Source organism: Micropterus salmoides, unplaced genomic scaffold, assembly GCF_014851395.1.
Source record: "Micropterus salmoides isolate LMB-PRFRI ecotype aquatic unplaced genomic scaffold, ASM1485139v1 Ms_hic_scaffold_14, whole genome shotgun sequence".
In the NCBI taxonomy this organism is placed as follows: Eukaryota; Metazoa; Chordata; class Actinopteri; order Centrarchiformes; family Centrarchidae; genus Micropterus; species Micropterus salmoides.
This window is the reverse complement of record NW_024040485.1, coordinates 2,533,213-2,550,099: the sequence shown is the minus strand read 5'-3', so window position 1 is coordinate 2,550,099 and position 16,887 is coordinate 2,533,213. Positions and strand designations below refer to the sequence as shown.

The 16,887-nt window shown below is 40.7% G+C and overlaps 1 protein-coding gene across 2 annotated transcripts in view; it reads right to left on the bottom strand.

Moving 5' to 3' along the window:
* The window catches only part of efr3a (EFR3 homolog A (S. cerevisiae)), a 171,573-nt gene that overhangs the window by 9,749 nt on the left and 144,937 nt on the right, over positions 1-16,887 (bottom strand). For both annotated transcript variants that reach the window (XM_038717238.1, XM_038717237.1), the window contains 5 exons: positions 15,514-15,675; positions 13,082-13,213; positions 12,742-12,809; positions 9,880-10,007; positions 51-136 (listed from right to left, as the gene is read on the bottom strand). In XM_038717238.1, coding sequence (XP_038573166.1) covers positions 51-136; positions 9,880-10,007; positions 12,742-12,809; positions 13,082-13,213; positions 15,514-15,675 — 576 coding nt within the window. The remainder of the gene's footprint in view (positions 1-50; positions 137-9,879; positions 10,008-12,741; positions 12,810-13,081; positions 13,214-15,513; positions 15,676-16,887) is intronic.

The following is a 16,887-nucleotide window of genomic DNA, read 5'->3' as shown; positions in this document are numbered from 1 at the left end:
TTCTGAATCGGAGCTGTGACGTCGTCCCTCTCAGGGAAAACTACACTGACCTTGTCTGGAAGACTGTTGGACATGATGTCCACTTGAAGGGAGATTGTGTCCACAAAACTCTTCCTCCTGGTCAGACGATCTTCACCTGCAGGAGGAGAGACAGTTCAACCAGGGATCTACATCACCTTTAAATCCTGATATATACTGGGTAAAACAACAACAGGCAACTTAAAGAGCATGTTTCTACGTAGCATAATGTAAAGTCAGACTATTACCATCTCAACACTAAGGTGGCACTGCCAGGTCAATCTTTGAGTTTAATGGTGCTTTCAAATGCAGTTGTGTTTTCCATATCACAACACACTGATGTGATATTAAAAAATACATGTTGAAGCCCATGAAAAGTAATTATCTTGTCAGTTTCTTTCTTGTTCCTAAGCAAGCTTCTGAAAAGCAGTTAAGACCAAATTATTCACTGGGGAGTTGATTTTTGTTACCAATTGCCAAGCAGCAGTGTGTAAATGTAAATGCTCCGTATTTGTATAGCGCCTTTCTAGTCTTTTCGACCACTCAAAGCGCTTTTACACTACATCCGCATTCATCATTCACTCACATTTATACACTGAGCCTAAGTGCTCAAACAGAAACTAACATTCAGACACATTCATAGACTATCGGAACAGCCGCCAGGGGTAATTCGGGGTTCAGTATCTTGCCCAAGGACACTTCGACATGCAGCCTGGGGGAGCCGGGACTGAACCGCTGACTAAAGGCCAACCTGCTCTACCTCCTGAGCCACAGCCGCCCCCAGTGTGCTCACTACATAAATCAACAATGAAAACATTACTGACTGCTGCAGATATCATCGGCCGATATGAGCTAATTGCAGAGTAATCGGTATCTGCGTTTATAACAGTCAATTTAATAAAGAAACAGAGAATCACATCCTTCACTTGTGTCATGAGTGTTGCATAGTTTGCTCAACAGAGGGTGCACTGCAACTCTCCTGTTAATAGGTGCGTTACTTGATAATCGGTGACTGGTTTTAATGTCATGTGACATGATGATATTTTGCAGCGCCAGCAAAAGTCGGACACAATTTCTAACCAGCATGCCTTATTTTAAGTCCAGCATGCATCACGTTAAGTCAGCGGTGCGCAGCGTCGCATGAAATCAAATGCTCCTATTAACCCTGCTGCACAACAAAACAATCAGCTGACTGGAGTCTACGGAGCATGCAGAAATAAGAGAGGAGAGAGCATGTGATCAGATAGTCATTTGTCACTTGAAAAACATGACTTAATAATAATATAAATGGCCCTCATCACTTCTCCTGTTCTTAAAACATTCATGACCATCTTTTTTAACCCTCCCGTTTTTCATCGTCCTCTGCTGGTTTCCTCCCAGGTCACAGCAGCATCATGTTTAATGTTAAATGTAAATGCTCCGTATTTGTATAGCGCATTTCTAGTCTTTGACCACTCAAAGCGCTTTTACGCTACATTCATTCACTGAGCCTAAGTGCTCAAACAGAAACTAACATTCATACACTGGGGGAACAGCCACCAGTTCAGTACCAAGGATACTTCGACATGCAGCCTGGAGGAGCCACAAAGCTAATGCCATGTTAATCAGTGGCAGAGTGCTAAAGTTAATGAGTGGTTAAACTATAGTGTTTAATGTCTTCTAAATATATCTGTAAGCTGCTTGTCTGTAGTTACAGTCAGAAATGATTAAACCCTCTTTCAAATGTTCAACTTTAGTGTGAAATCTCAAAGTTGCAGGTCCTCGTTGTAGACAGTCATGTAGTATTACATGCATTCAGCAGCGAGTTTCCTCTGGGTCACTGTATCATAGATGGTTGTTTAAAACTTCTTGGAGCTTTGGATAGAATGAAAGCGTGCTGGTAAAGAGAAACTAGACGTGAACATGCTGCTTTGAAAATAGTCATTGGGGCAGATTATGTGTAAGGTAATAACTATTGCATGACAAAAAATATATACTGCCTGTGTAGGAGAGCCCTGTTTATCATTATAATGTAATATAATAACTGTAATGGCATGAGTAATATCTGGTCTATTAGTAGTAGTACTCAATAGTTTATAATGGATCTTTAAATCTCTTTTGTAGTTCTGACTCTTATTTTTTTTAAACTTTAATATATTTTGTGGTATTTTTGTTCAGCATTTTGTTATATTATCAATATCTAAGGGATAATCTTTGTTTATGTTATGCGTTTCTCAAAGAAGGGAAAAAAAGAATAATCGGCCGATATATCGGCGTCGGTCTTAAAAATACCATATCAGTCAGGCTCTAGTTTTGGCAGATGCATTTATCCAAAGCGACTTACATATGAGGAAGACACATACAAGCCTCAACAAAGCATCAAATACAGCACGAGATCTAGCATGAGAACTGACAATATATACTAGTAAGAGCTAATAGCACGAATCGCATCAATGGGGTACGTACCTAGGGAAAGAAGTAAGAGTTAACAAAAAAGTGCAATCAATACAAGAGAATTGTAAGGAGATAGAAGAAGAAGAGCACAGGAATTGCATGTTAGAGGTGTTATAAGAGGAAGTGTTCTCGGAAGAGATGAGTTTTCATGAACTTCTTGAAGTTAGAGAGGGACACCCCGCTCAGATGGCGTGTGGTAGCTCGTTCCACCATCGCGGTATCACAGATGACAACATTCGGGATTGATTTTACTTTGTATGTTTGGATGACAGGGCCAGGCAGCGTTTGTTGGAGGAGCGCAGTGGCCGAGGAGGAACGTATGCTTGTATTATAGAGTTTAGGTAGATAGGTGCAGACCCAGTACTCCCTCTGTATGCAGCATTAGCGACGGGAGGCCATGAGTAGCCAGTGGAGGTCACACAGCAATGGAGTGACAGGAGTCCCTTTGGGCTGATCAAAAATAAAATGCGCTGCTGCGTTCTGAACCATTTGTAGGGGTTTTACCACATAAGTTGGAAGACCTACTATGAGGGCATTGCAATAGTTGAGGTGAGAGGTAACCATGGCCTGTACCAAAACCTGGGTGGCATACTGAGTGAGGTAGGACCTGATTTTCTTATGATGTATAGAGCAAAGCGGCATGACCGAGAGACAGCAGCAACATAATCTGAAGTTATAACACCTAACATGCACTTCCTTTGTTCCTCTTCATCTATCTCCTTACACCTCACTTGTCTTGATTGCACTTTTTGTTACTAACTATTACTGCTTCCCCTAGGTATCGATCCCACTGATGCAGTATGCGTTAATAGCTCTTACTAGTAGAATTGCTGGTTGTTGATGCTTGTATGTTGTTCCTCAAATGTAAGTCCCTTTGGATGTGGAAATGTCTGCCAAATGAGTACATGTAATTGGATAACTGGGTAGATTTTGGTTCAGATTTGCCCCTCATGATAATCATGGAGGCATTCCCAATCTGAGGCTGGTTGGAAAGAGATTATTGGCCCAAACTAATGGTATTAGTGTGAGGGGTTTATAGACATAATGTTAAGGTCATCGACTTGATAAATCTCAAACATGTTTAATATTTCCGATTTGAAATCAGGGAGCCTCAGATCACAAACCTACAACCACCAATGAGAGCAAGCTGACCGGGAAGCATCACCCTTTTTAGTAGTAATGCCCTCATCTCAGCCGATTCCTCTTCTTAGCCTCAAATTCATCCACATTTTGATTCTCTTTTTTGTTTTTCTGTGCAAAACATAGTACACACAAGTTCAACCAGCTGCTGATGACAGTGTGTCCCCATGTTTGTATCTGTCTGAAGTCACGTTTGTGTGTGGTCATGTGTCTGGACTGAATCATCTGGTGTGTGCTCTCTAAGATTAAAATATAAAAAATCAGTTCATTGTTGTTGTGTCTATGGTATCCCACACTTTGAAAATGTTAAGATTTGAAAAAAAAAGTGTGCACCAGACATAAGATGTTTAGGACTACAAAACCACTCCTCTCTAAACTGTTCCAGCAGTCAGCTGTTCTAGACTTAAACGGAAAAACATCAGCATCGCACGTTTGTTCAAATGCATAAAAATCCAATGTTTTGCTCTTTTTATGTGAACATTGAGTGTCCTCTCTCAGAAGGAAAGGAATAAGTACTCTAGTGTGACACTGTAAACCAACATATTTGGCTAGAAAGTGTCCAACTCTGACACGAGAGAGCACTCCCATCTCCTACCAACAGTTTTTAACCTGGACCTAGCACTTCTGGTTGCCTACTCTCGCTCTAAAGGCACTGACATCCCCCCCATTTTGTCATGTAGGTAGGAGACGTTGTTAAATTGTTCTTAGTGGCCACTTGATCACAGCAGTAACTTCTCTACTGTGTAACACAGCACTCCATTTTCCACACAGCCAGACTTGATATTCTATTTTGATTTTCTAGTTTAATACAACAAGGAACAAATCCATCTGATCCTGCAGAGCAAAAAACTTCTTAGGTAACTTGTCCCCCAGAAAGGGTCTGTCTTAATACCACCTGACCAAGCACTTCGGTATTCAGCCACACTGCACACCTAAAAACAGAAGCCACAGAAGTACAGCTCCTTTCTCAACTCAAGGAACAACAGAACGTCAGGGTCATCTGATAAGGGTCAGCACAGTAACGGATCAGATGAGGTGTGAAAACAGAAGCAGCAGCACGTTATAATTTTTGTTTGCTTGAGTCACAGTGACCTTTGTTGTGCACTTTGAACAGGTATGACTTAGCAGCCCCTGAAGGCATTCATGAGGAAACTGATGAATGATGAGAGACACAGAGACATAGAATTGTGTGTTTTGCATTTATATAACAGCTTTAGGCCTTATTTATAATACAGAACTAGACCAGAATGATCTTTAATTTTAAGATCTCTGATATAAAGAAACCTGCATTTAGGATCAGAGACCAAAAGCTCAGGAAAGAGAGTAAACTGTAACAAATTTTAAGGAAAACAAGTCTGACACCATAATGACGGTTGACTAAAGACTTGACTATGCAGTATCTCAGCTTAATAACAGTAGGAGTTAATCTTGTAGGCTAATATTGTAAAGCCTCCATCAGATAAAGTATTAATAACACATAAATGAGGTGACAGTGGTTAGAAAGCTGAGAAACACCAAATCAATCAAAAGAATCAGTAAAAAAAAAGATCTGTTCCCAGTTTTGGTATGTGGCAAGCCATTTCTTCATTTTTAATGCTTCACAGATTACCTGCACTTGACCAGCAATGTTGTGCAGCAAACTCATTCTTTCAGCGATTGCAAGATTTTATAAATGTGGTTCCAGCAATGGGATAGCAGCAACAGGATTAATACTAGCATGACAACTAGCTTGGTTGCTAAAACAGACAAAACGTTAAACCAGTTAATCCAAGAGAATTAATTTGTACCATCAACTGTTGTCTTTGAAATGACTATAAATCATGAGGCATCTCTTTGGTGGAACAGCTTTTACCCTGATGTGACAGCTAATATTCTCACTTCCTAAATTTTTGACTCAGGTTCTCTCTGCTCCCTCTCTGCACAGTCAAGATGTTTTGCAATTAGACAACATCGCAAATTGGCAAGATCACCAAAGTAGAACTCCCAAGAAAGAAATATATTTGCATGTGCAATGGTGATTCCATTGGAATAAACTGATTTTGGTGTAAACTTTCACAGTTCTAAATGCTGGTATGACAGGGTCCTAACTTGAAATGTTGCCTGTTCTGAATCAACACTGACTCAGCTCTATGCAGTCGTTGCAGTTCTCTGGCTACACAAGGACTGTATGTTAGAGTCTTTCAGGCTCTCATCAACCCCCATACAAAACTGTAGCCACCGTTTCCAAAAAACAAGCTCAGGCTGACCGAGTGTGCACTTCCTGGTCAGCACCAAATGGCATTTTCATTAATAATGAAAAAACTAGAGCTCAACACAAATTAAAAACATATTAACAGCACCAAGCAAGACAACAAACACAAACTACTACAATATCAGTCTACATAGTCCATCTCCATGTACTCACCATAACATTTCCAGATGCAATGCAAGCAAAACAGTTGTAAAAATGATTAAACCATTCAGTATGAAGTCTACAGCTACACACAGCAGCTATCACTGGAAACAGCAGGAAATACTAAAACGACTTCAGGATTCATCAATTTTTGAAGGATGTGGGACAGTTTTCCTGCCAGTGTTTGTATGTGGTGGGGTTGTGTGCAGCTCAGTGGAAAGGCATATAAAGCTCAGTGGGTATACATCCAGTGTCACACAGGACACAATTTAGCATGTCTGTCATTACCACAACACCACTCATACAAAAAAGGCATCTTACAGCTACAGTGACATCATCTCTGCTGTCAAATCACTTCCATCAGGATGTCTCCGACTTAATTGGCTGTCTCACTACCACAGAAAACAGAGAGCACATATGAAGTCCCCCTCAGCTTAAAAATGGGTTTCACCATCATTCACTTCACTTGGTTGTTTGACCTTCAGTTTGACAACAAAATTTAACTTGAGTTTTAACACATGTACCTCCAAGCATCATTTTGTGACATCACAACTACACTATATTGCCAAAGGTTTTGGGTCGTCTGCCTTTTCATGCACATGAAGATTAATGACATCCCATTCTTAATCCGTAGGGTTTAATATGGAGTTTAGGAGTTAAGGTTTAGGAGTGTGTTCATGAGAAGTTTTGACTATTCTTCTAGAAGCGCATTTGTGAAGTCAGATGTTGGACAAGAAGGCCTGGATTGCAGTCTCCGCTCTAATTCATCCCAAAGGTATTCTATCGGATTGGGGTCAGGACTGTGCAGGCCAGTCAAGTTCTCCACACCAAACTCGCTCATCAGGAGGCAGACACCATCTCCACATTTAAGAGTAGGCTTAAGACTTTCCTCTTTGATAAAGCTTATAGTTAGGGCTGGCTCAGGTGAGTCCTGAACCATCCCTTAGTTATGCTGCTATAGGCCTAGACTGCCGGGGGATTTCCCATGATGCACTGAGCTCCTCTCTCCTCTACTTTCTCTCCCTCTGTATGCAACCTCATCCCATTATTGCATGTTACTAACACAACTTCTCCTCTTTCTGGTAGTCTTGTGCTTTCTCGTCCCTCTCCTCTCTCCTCCTATCACTTCCTGCAGGTGTTTCTGGCCCTGGGGCTGTGCAACCACAGATCCAGACATCTGTGGTTGCGGGTCACCGGCTGCCCCCGTGTTCCTGCTCGACACCCTCTGCTACAATTATTTGTTACTAGTCCTATTATTGTTATTACTATTATTACTACTGTTATTATAATCATTAAAGAGGTGGTATTATGCTTTTTGGCTTTTCCCTCTCCTTTATTGAGTTATCTCTCTTTTTTGTGCATGTAATAGGTTTGCAAAGTGAAAAAGTCCAGCCCACAGGGAGTTCCCATCTCCCACAGAAAACACTGCTCTGAACTGCCTGAAAACAGCTTGTTACGTGTCATAATGCTCGCCGAACGGCTATTCCGACACGCCCTCAAAAACAGCGGTGGAAAAACAGTGAGCTGCAGCACACCTCTCCTCTCCCTTCCAAACACTAGCTACCCTCCAGGCAGTCAGTGGACATAAAGTTGTTCCTGTGATGTAGAGACAGAGCTCAGTTAAAACTTTATGGATGAAAGATACTTTTGTTACGGATTAATAACTCACCACTCTGAAACTCTTGCTCCAGTCCATGTTGCCAAGCTGGTCGGCAACATGTAGCCTACAGCTGAATCGAAGCCATTTACCGTATTTTTGCTGACCCGCCTTTCTCTGCTTCTGATTGGCTAGTAGTCCTTAACTAGGAAATGCACATGTGCAACTCCCAACAAAGATCATTAGAGACAAGATGTATCACTCCATAGCTAAAAAAAAAGCATGAAAAGAGGAGCTGCAGCAATGTGCAGTATGACAAAAAATATGGTGTTTTTTGAAAATTAAACCATGTACACCTGTTCTGGTACAACCCCTAAATAGGATTTGGAACCTGAAAATGAGCAGAATACCACCTCTTTAACATTACGATTATTATCATTAACACTACTATAAATATCTGTACCATTTTTCATTCAGTCTATAGCAACATCACCTTTACTGTTTGTACCTCTGTGTGGATATTATGTAGGCTGCCTCCCTCCCCTCTCTCTCCTTCTCTCTTGCCCACCCTCCCTCTGGCGAGCTGGTGACTTCTGCGCACCGCGTGCCTCAGCATGCGCTGACCCCTCTCTGTGATTTTATGTGGCCGACCACTTCAATGGCGGAGTTTCTGTTGTTCCCATTGCTTCCACTTTTATGTTATATTCACTGTTATAATACCACTAACAGTTGACCGCGGAATATTTAGTAGTGATGTTAGAATGCACTTATTGCACAGGTGGCAACTTATCACGGTACCACAGTTGAGTTTCTGAGAGCGACCCATTCTTTCACAAATGTTTGTAGAAGCAGTCTGCATGTCTAGTTGCTTGATTTTATACACCGGTGGCCATGGATGGAGCTCCAAAATGATAACACAGAAATGCTAGCAGGGCAGAACAGTCTTCTATGATTATTTCATTCAAATAGCCTCTTTCATGGTGGTTTCTTTCCAGTGGTTAAAAAAAATAAAAAATAAAAAACACCTTGAAGTTCATCAGAGATGCATGAACCAAAACCATAACTATCAAAGCTTTAATTAAAAAACAAGCCTGTGTTGCTGCTCTGTAAAATGTCTGCAGTCTTTCCAGCTAAACTAAACCCAACTATCACAGCAGAAGATCAGGGACAGCAGGTATCTAACACCACAACAGACTCGCCTACAGCTCTTCTCTAGCAGGTTACCTCTGGACGTCTGCTTGCACCTGTGGAGGATTTTTCCTACTGTGTAAAGCACTGATGTTAGTTGAAAGCATGGCAGAGGGAAGAAAACAGAAGTACATGGTCGGGTTACACCAAACTGATGTCTTAAGTTCAAGGGTTCTGTGGTCACTACCTCCTCTGCAGATTTTATCATAACTCTTTCACAGAATCACTTTATTTGAACAAAGACAAAGTAGATCCTTGAAAAAAATAAAGTAATATCTTTGAAGTTAACTTCCAAGGCAAGATTTAAAAAATTAAAGAAAATATGTCTTGAGGATTAATCGTTCCTGGAAAAGCAACTATTTTAGTTCTTAAAAAATATACAGAGGTTCATGTTGTTCTAACGTGAAATATCCTTTTAAATTACCAGAGAGGATGACGATGTTTGACAACCACCTGTGTAATACAGCTGTTTGGTTTTTAAAGTTTATTTTCTCTTCACTAAACAGCTCCCAAAGCCGGTAATTCTTCAAATCTTCACCAAGAGTGCCAACAGTCCTGAGGTGCACTGTGAATTTAAAATGTAACACAGTGTACCAAAGGACAACAATATTTTTTTACAAACTCCAGATTTTACTCTTAAATCTCTACATTCTCTTTATTAAAGATATGTGATGTGATATGACTGAAATATTCAAACTCAAGACTCTACTACTGCTTGGAGACTTTGGGATCTGCACTGGCATTTAAAACTTAGTTATGTGGGTTACCACAATAAACTGACTGATTTGTTTAAGGGGTTTAACAGAGACAGAAATGTGCCGATGAAGTAAAACCAGCTCAACTTGTTTCAGCTGTTTTCTTGAAATTAATCGATACATATGCATGACCAACCTCATCATATGTCAGATGGTAAATTTTATTTCCCCAGATATTATCAAACATGTTTTGAAACTCCCTGCGGTAAAAGTGTATCCCATAGAATAGTCCCCACAAACATTTTCTTCCTGTACATCAATAAAAGGCTCAAATGTGAACATGTTTCTCAAACAGCCTCAAAGCCCCATAAAAGAGGCTCCATGTAGTTTGTGGAGTGTAACCCGGCTGGTCGTACCTGTGACCTGGGGAACGTAGGGAATGGAGAGTCTCTCTGCGTTGTATCCCGGTCCTGCCAGACACTCTGCCATGTCGGCTGTCTGGAAGTAAAGTTGTCTGTCCTCCTTGTCTAAAGATTCAGGAAGTCTGGAAGGAAGGAGGAGAGGGATGAAAACTAAGATCCTTCTCTTCTAACAAAATCACACATATTTTCAACAATGTATTTGGATGATTTGGTAGTGACCAGTAGAGGAGATGGTCCCAAACTGCAAGGGATTATGGATACTACTGATAACCAGTCATGTGTCTTCCTCTTCCTCAACAACAAGAAAGCTGTGATTTCTGAGGGGCAGCTGCTCAGTGGCTAAAAGTTTTACACTATTGTTAAGAAACTACAGAGTGGCAAAGTCAGCAAATTTTAAAGAGGTGGTATTATGTTCATTTTCAGGTTCAAAATCTTATTTAGGGGTTGTACCAGAACAGGTTTACATGGTTTAATTTTCAAAAAACACCATATTTTTCTCATACTGCACATTGCTGCAGCTCCTCTTTTCACCCTGTGTGTTGTACGCTCCACTCTTGAGCTACAGAGTAATGCATCTTACTTGCACAAAATCTTTGTTGGGAGTTGCACATGTGCAGTTTCCAGGTTAGGACTACTAGCCAATCAGAAGCAGAGAAGGGCGGGTCGTAAGAAACAAGGTAGTGTGATCCAAATCAAAGCCGCTTCAGACTGCGACCATAACCTAGCAGATGGTAGAAGTTACTCACAAGTCTACAACCACACAACATCATTGTTCCACATCTCACCATCAGGACTAAACGTTGAACTGTTACCGGTGTTCTGACGATCTAACGTCATGCTGCCTCGCTGAAAAATGCTACTACAGCGCAAATCAATAGACTCGACTCTACTTGGCCCTGCTCCATTTTCCACTGCAGATAGTACCCAGAGATAGTACGTAGCTTGTCGTCATAGCGACGCCACACACAACTGCCTTGACGTAAAGTTCAATGCGACACACACACACCAGCGATCCACACAGCTTTCTCTTTTTTAAGATTAAAACGTTTCAACCTTCCTCAGAATGTAAAGACAGATAAGCGGTATGAAAACCTTCCAGCTGTGTTTTCCTCTGCCGTTGTTGCTGCAGTGGTCTGTGTGACAGCGGGAGCAGAGGGCTCTGTGAGCGGGCGGCTGGCCGGCCTCACACGCTCCTCCCGCGGGTCACAGCAGGCTTCCCCCCGCAGCCACTTTGCGGAGCTCCTCAACTCCGAAAATATTCATATATATACATATTTTTGTTCCGCCATCACTTCTCGTAAAACTGTCAATATTGGAAATCTACACAGCTGATTTCTCACCTCAAAACTTCTCAGAAGTGGATTTAGTGATGAAATTCCATACGAAAACTGTAAAATATAAAACTTTCTGTTGCTGGCCTCTGTCTGGTTCAGCAGTGATGATGCAGTGAATAGTGTTTATTCTCTCTGACCAATCAGCAGTCTGTCACGTTACATTTTAGTATCCCTCAGCTCGCTTGGAACCTCAACTGAGGTGAGGTGATACAAAAAAAAAATACCTGGAAGCAGGTACAGGTGCAACATTTCTACAATGAAAAACCAAACAAAGGCGAGTCGAGCCAAAGGGCCTCCGCTCAGACTAGCTTGGTTTGAGGGCGTGCATGACCCCGCTAGCCGCTTGGCAAGCTTTATGACGCATTTTCATAGTGACGTCACAAGTAAAGGAAGTGAAGGGCTGGACTACAAACGAGCTGTTTTCAAGCGGTTCAGAGCAGAGCTTTCTGTGGGAGATGGGAACTCCCTTTGGGCTGGACTTTGGACTTTTTCACTTTGCAAACCTGTTACATGCACAAAAAAGATATATAACTCAATAAAGGAGAGGGAAAAAGCCAAAAAGCATAATACCACCTCTTTAAACAGCATGCTGCAGAAAAAGATCTTGATAAATAATGGTTAAAACACAAATGAGAGATTTAAGGGTTTAGCAGAATGTTCTGAACATCCTCAACACTTTAATCTCGCATTTGGCTTTGAGCTGTCATGTTTTCACAAGAGTTTAAGGTTGTTGTTTTGCTAATTTTAATTTGCTAATTTTTGCCAATAAATCTCACCTCAGGCTTGGCATACATTTACAAATGGATCTGTCCTTTCTATCAGAGATGTTTTTGTATTCACAGGCAGACATCCGGACTATGATGGTGGGATGAGCATGACTGATCTCAACTAGTGAACATTTGGAATAAAGCGCTTCCGTACAAACAAGACTCGGAGGCTTTCTGAGTTCTTTGAGCAACCACAACAAACATGTCAGTGGGGTTTTTCATGGTTTTTAAAAGCAACAAAAACACAGATAAGCAACTGCCAATTATATATGACAATGAATATGATCTAATGAAGTTTCAATCACTCAGAAAAACTGGAGCTGGTCAACTGAGAAAGTGTATTTTCCATACAGAGTCCTGGGTCTTTGATACCTTACATAAATGAACTTTCAGTATTTCATGGCTGTGGCTCAGGAGTTAGAGTGGGTTGCCCGTTAATTGAAAAATAGGCTGTTCAATCCCCGGCTCCTCCAGGCTACATGTCGAAGTGTCCTTGGGAAAGATACTGAACCGAATGTGTGTGAATGGTGAATACGATGTAGTGTAAAAATGCTTTGAGCAGTCGCAAAGACTAGAAAGTCGCTATACAAATACAGAGCATTTACATTTACATTTATACTTCTGTTTGTACCAAAAAAAGTACTGACGTTCAAGAGTCAGCCCAAATAGCATGATGCATTTTAAAAAACTGTTAGATTGGATTCGGATAGATTTATAAATCTAAACCTCCAAACTTATAAGAAGTGGATACTTACGGACACTTGTCTCTGAAGATGTGCTCTGGGAGGAGGTATGGAGCGTCCAGGTTCCTCAGCTCTATAACCTGGAGAGAGAACGGCAGAAACCGCAAATGTGTTCAATAAAGAAAAATGACAATAACTACAAATAATAATCAATAGTCAATAATAACAGTGCGTCATCAGCATAATAATAAACTTAAAGTTCTCAGTCTGCAAAGCAAGAGGAAATGTTTACAACATGGTCTCTAAAATCCACCAAGAGCTCAAGCATTATGAAGCTTCCTCAACATTCAAACTGGACACAAATCTAATAGATGACATTTGGCAACATGACTGTGAAGACAGAATGATGCACCTTGCTGACGTGCTGACAGAAGGGAGGGTTTGCGATCATCTGGCTCAGGAAGTTAAGGTATGCCGCCACCAATGCCATGATGCCGCAACGAGTAAACACTGGCATGTTCTCCTCATTAGCCAGAGCCATGTCCTGCACACACCAGTCACACATTAGCAAACACATTAACATGAAGAAATCAATATAAAGATTAGGATTGTTTGTGAAGGGGCATTTTTACTCATTAACTACTTATAATGTTTGTCTTTGGAGGTTTTAAATCAGTATCTCAAAGATTCAGTGCAGTCACATTTCTTAATGACCACTGAGAGACGTCAGTAATCTTCCTTTACAAGCAGTCACTGTTTTGCAGAATTTGAAGAAGTCATTTACATGTTTCTCTTTGTGACACCGATCACAGTGGAGAGAGATTGGAGACAGATGACATGAAACAAAGAATTTACTGAAAGCACTTTCTGTCACTGGTGAAGCAGAATCTGACCGCTGGTCTGTTCATCCCAAACAGCCAATGTCTGTCCAGATGTTAGCCGTAAGCTAGCTGAAAACTGTGCATGGGAGTCTGTTTTTGTTCAGCCCCTGGCTGAAACTACTTCTGTTATTTCTTTTTCCTGTCGCTGTACGTTTAGAAAATGGATTTGCATGTTGACACATTTGCAGCTCCCAACAAAATTTGATTGTGTTAACATCATCACACCATGGTAGAGAGAAAGGCCACATAACTTGCAGCTACTTGCAGCCTTATTTTGAATGAGAGAATATTTTGTGAAAAGAGACAAGAATAACAAAGTACATTTAATTGTATTATTTTCTTTAAAGTCAAGACATTTTCCAGTCTCCAAAACACCAAAATGAAAACTCATGATTTAAATAAAGCAGTGTTTAAACTAAAGTCCATTAATTGATTAGCCTATTGACAGAAATATAATAAGCAACTAGACTTTCACGTTAAATAACGGGAAAATTATTCAGGTTGTAGCTTTAATGTGAGGATTTGCTGCTTTTCGTTGTTACAAATTGAAACACACATTACACATACACATTGTAAATTGAATATTATAAAATTCTGGACTGCTGAATTGACAAAACAAGACATTTAAAGAGGCAACTTTTTGATGAGCATCTTCATATATTACACAATCAAAAAATAATTTGCAGATTAATTACTAATCAAAGCAGAAGATTAGATTACATGACTATATTTCCCATCATAACCGTCATTAGGGGTAAGGTTAGTCAGCCCTCCGGGTTCCTGTGTCACCCTGGGGTCGTTACCTTGACAGAACACAATCAAACTCTGTAAACCCTGTAAGTTTCATCAGCTCCCATGATACCAGTGAAATGATCAAGTACAGAGGTCTGGTCTTCCTGAGGAATCATATACACATACATCTGAGAACATTCTTTCTGGACCTTAGCTAGCTCATTCTGTAAGACTCCAAAGGGTTAAAAATGTCCTGAATTAGGACCTGTTCCCAGTGAAGGTACACATTGTACTACGATTATGTGTGTGTATTTCTTTTGCCCACAACGCTATGACATTTCAGGAACGTTAAGATCGTGATACATAAACATGCAGCTGGTGTGTGTGTGTGTGTGTGTGTGTGTGTGTGTGTGTATAGAGTTTTCTTCACACCTCTCTTCCGTCTCACATGTAGGAGGCTTTATTGGACCTGCGTGCGGTCTCCAGTCTAATGACATTAAGGACTCTGCTGATGATGATGACAGCACAATCACTCATCAACAAATATGACACCTGACTCCATAAATACACCATCATCACATCGACGATAGTTGGGTTCAAAGCACCATGAAGAATGTTTATGTAGTAAGAGGTTGTTATTGCAGATATTAGAGCATTTAGTCAAGACTAAATCCTCACAACCAGAGCAGTGAGGTAGTGGAAATCTTTTATTCACTTTAAGATTCAGCTACTTTTACTTCAGTATTTTTGTTGCAAATCCCTACTTTCCCCGAAAACATTTCAGAGGGAAATACTGTACTTTATACTTCACTAGATTTATTCAAATAGCTGGAGTCTGCAGACTACAGATTCTACATGACATAAATAAGACTGATGTCAGGTGATCTGAAACCTCCAAAAGGGTTAACAGATACAGCTCACTGACACAATGATTTTAAGAAATCATTTTCTACTGTTATCAGGTATTTTTGCATTGCGGTTTTGCTGCTTTTACTGAAGTACTGAATTCACAAATTTACTTTCCATTTATGATTTTATCATTACTGCAGATAACAGTTTTGGTTTAACTCTCATAGCTTTGTACAACCTTATATAATATATAAACAAAACACAGAAAAGCATTTGATTACTTTTGCTCAGTGTAATGAACCAGATTAGAATTTTTTGTAAATGTATAATAAAATGCCACAAATCATATGACTGACCTGTTAAGATTAATAACCAAGGTTACCTGAAGAGCAATGGCGAGCCGAATGAGGTCGATGACCACTTCCTCGTTGGCCAGCTCGATAGTCAGAATGGCCAGGGTAGTAAAGAGCAACTCAAAGTTTTTATGGACGTTATCCTCTTCTTTACAGCCCAGATAGATATGGCGGTAAAGCTGCTGGCCATGCTGCAGACGAAGGAGGCAAGAATCAGAAAATCAAGTTAGAAAATCATTACGGTAGAGGACAGAGAAACGGAAAGTGAGAAAAAAAGAAGAGGAAGAGAAAGAAAACAGAGGAAATATTACTAAAAATGGTCTTTTAAAGGTGTACACCTGGCAAGTCAACATTTTGGCTGCTTCTATCTGCGTTCAATTAGTCAGCCACCAGAGCTCATGCCCACTGCTGAGTGTCGACATGCAAACTATTGTAGAGAGAGACTGTGAGACTGTTTTCCCTTCCTGATGTGCCTGACTGTTTGCCAGGTCCTTTCTGGGGAACCATGGTGAGAGACTTTTGGTTGACTCCTCCCATACCACAGCTTCAAGCAAAGGAGGCTTTGAACATGACCCACTCCCATGACCCAGAAAATAAAGACCTTGCCGACAGAGGCCACTGCCGTACCATTCCCTGTTCACCTTTTCTGCATGTTTGGGCTTCCCAAGACTGTGAGGCAGCTTTCTTGAACACCTGTTCCAGCTCGTCAGGTTTGCTCCTCCCCTCACCTTAATATCTAAGACGTTTGGCCATGTGGGATACATCTGTGAAGTGAATATCTGGCCTATGGTGTTCAGGCACCAGGCGCACTTATGAGCTGTCTTATGCTGCTGTTTCTTACTGTCAGCAGATCTCATTTAAAGATCCAAACCCACGGCGTGTTAGTCCGTCTCAAAGTACTTTCAGACTCCCCTCCTGTCTGATGTTTTATTGGTTCCTACTGAAGGTGTAAATCTTTAAAAAGCGCCTTCTCACTGACTGCTTTTCTGAGATTTTTCAGACCCAAACATCAACAGATTAATCAATGATAAAAATAATCGTTAGTTGTGCCTATACTGAATATGTTATGACGGCACTCCACAACAGCTCCACCCTCCATGAAATAAATGAAAATGTTATTGTGCTAGAAAATGCAAATGAAAATTCCACAGTGGCGTCTACTGAAAGCTGAATCCTATTATCTCTGAATCAGCCTAAAATAACCCTGAGCGTCAGAGACCTCTTCCTGCTGAGATGATCTTTAGAAAAGAAATAAAACACGTGCTGTCTGAGCCTTGCTCCGGCATTTATATGCTCGGAGTGGAAACTAAAGGAAGGTGAAGGTCAGTGACTCCTATTCACCACTAATGAATACAATTAAATATCATTAATGACCTCGGACCTCTCTGCACTGGTGATGTTGG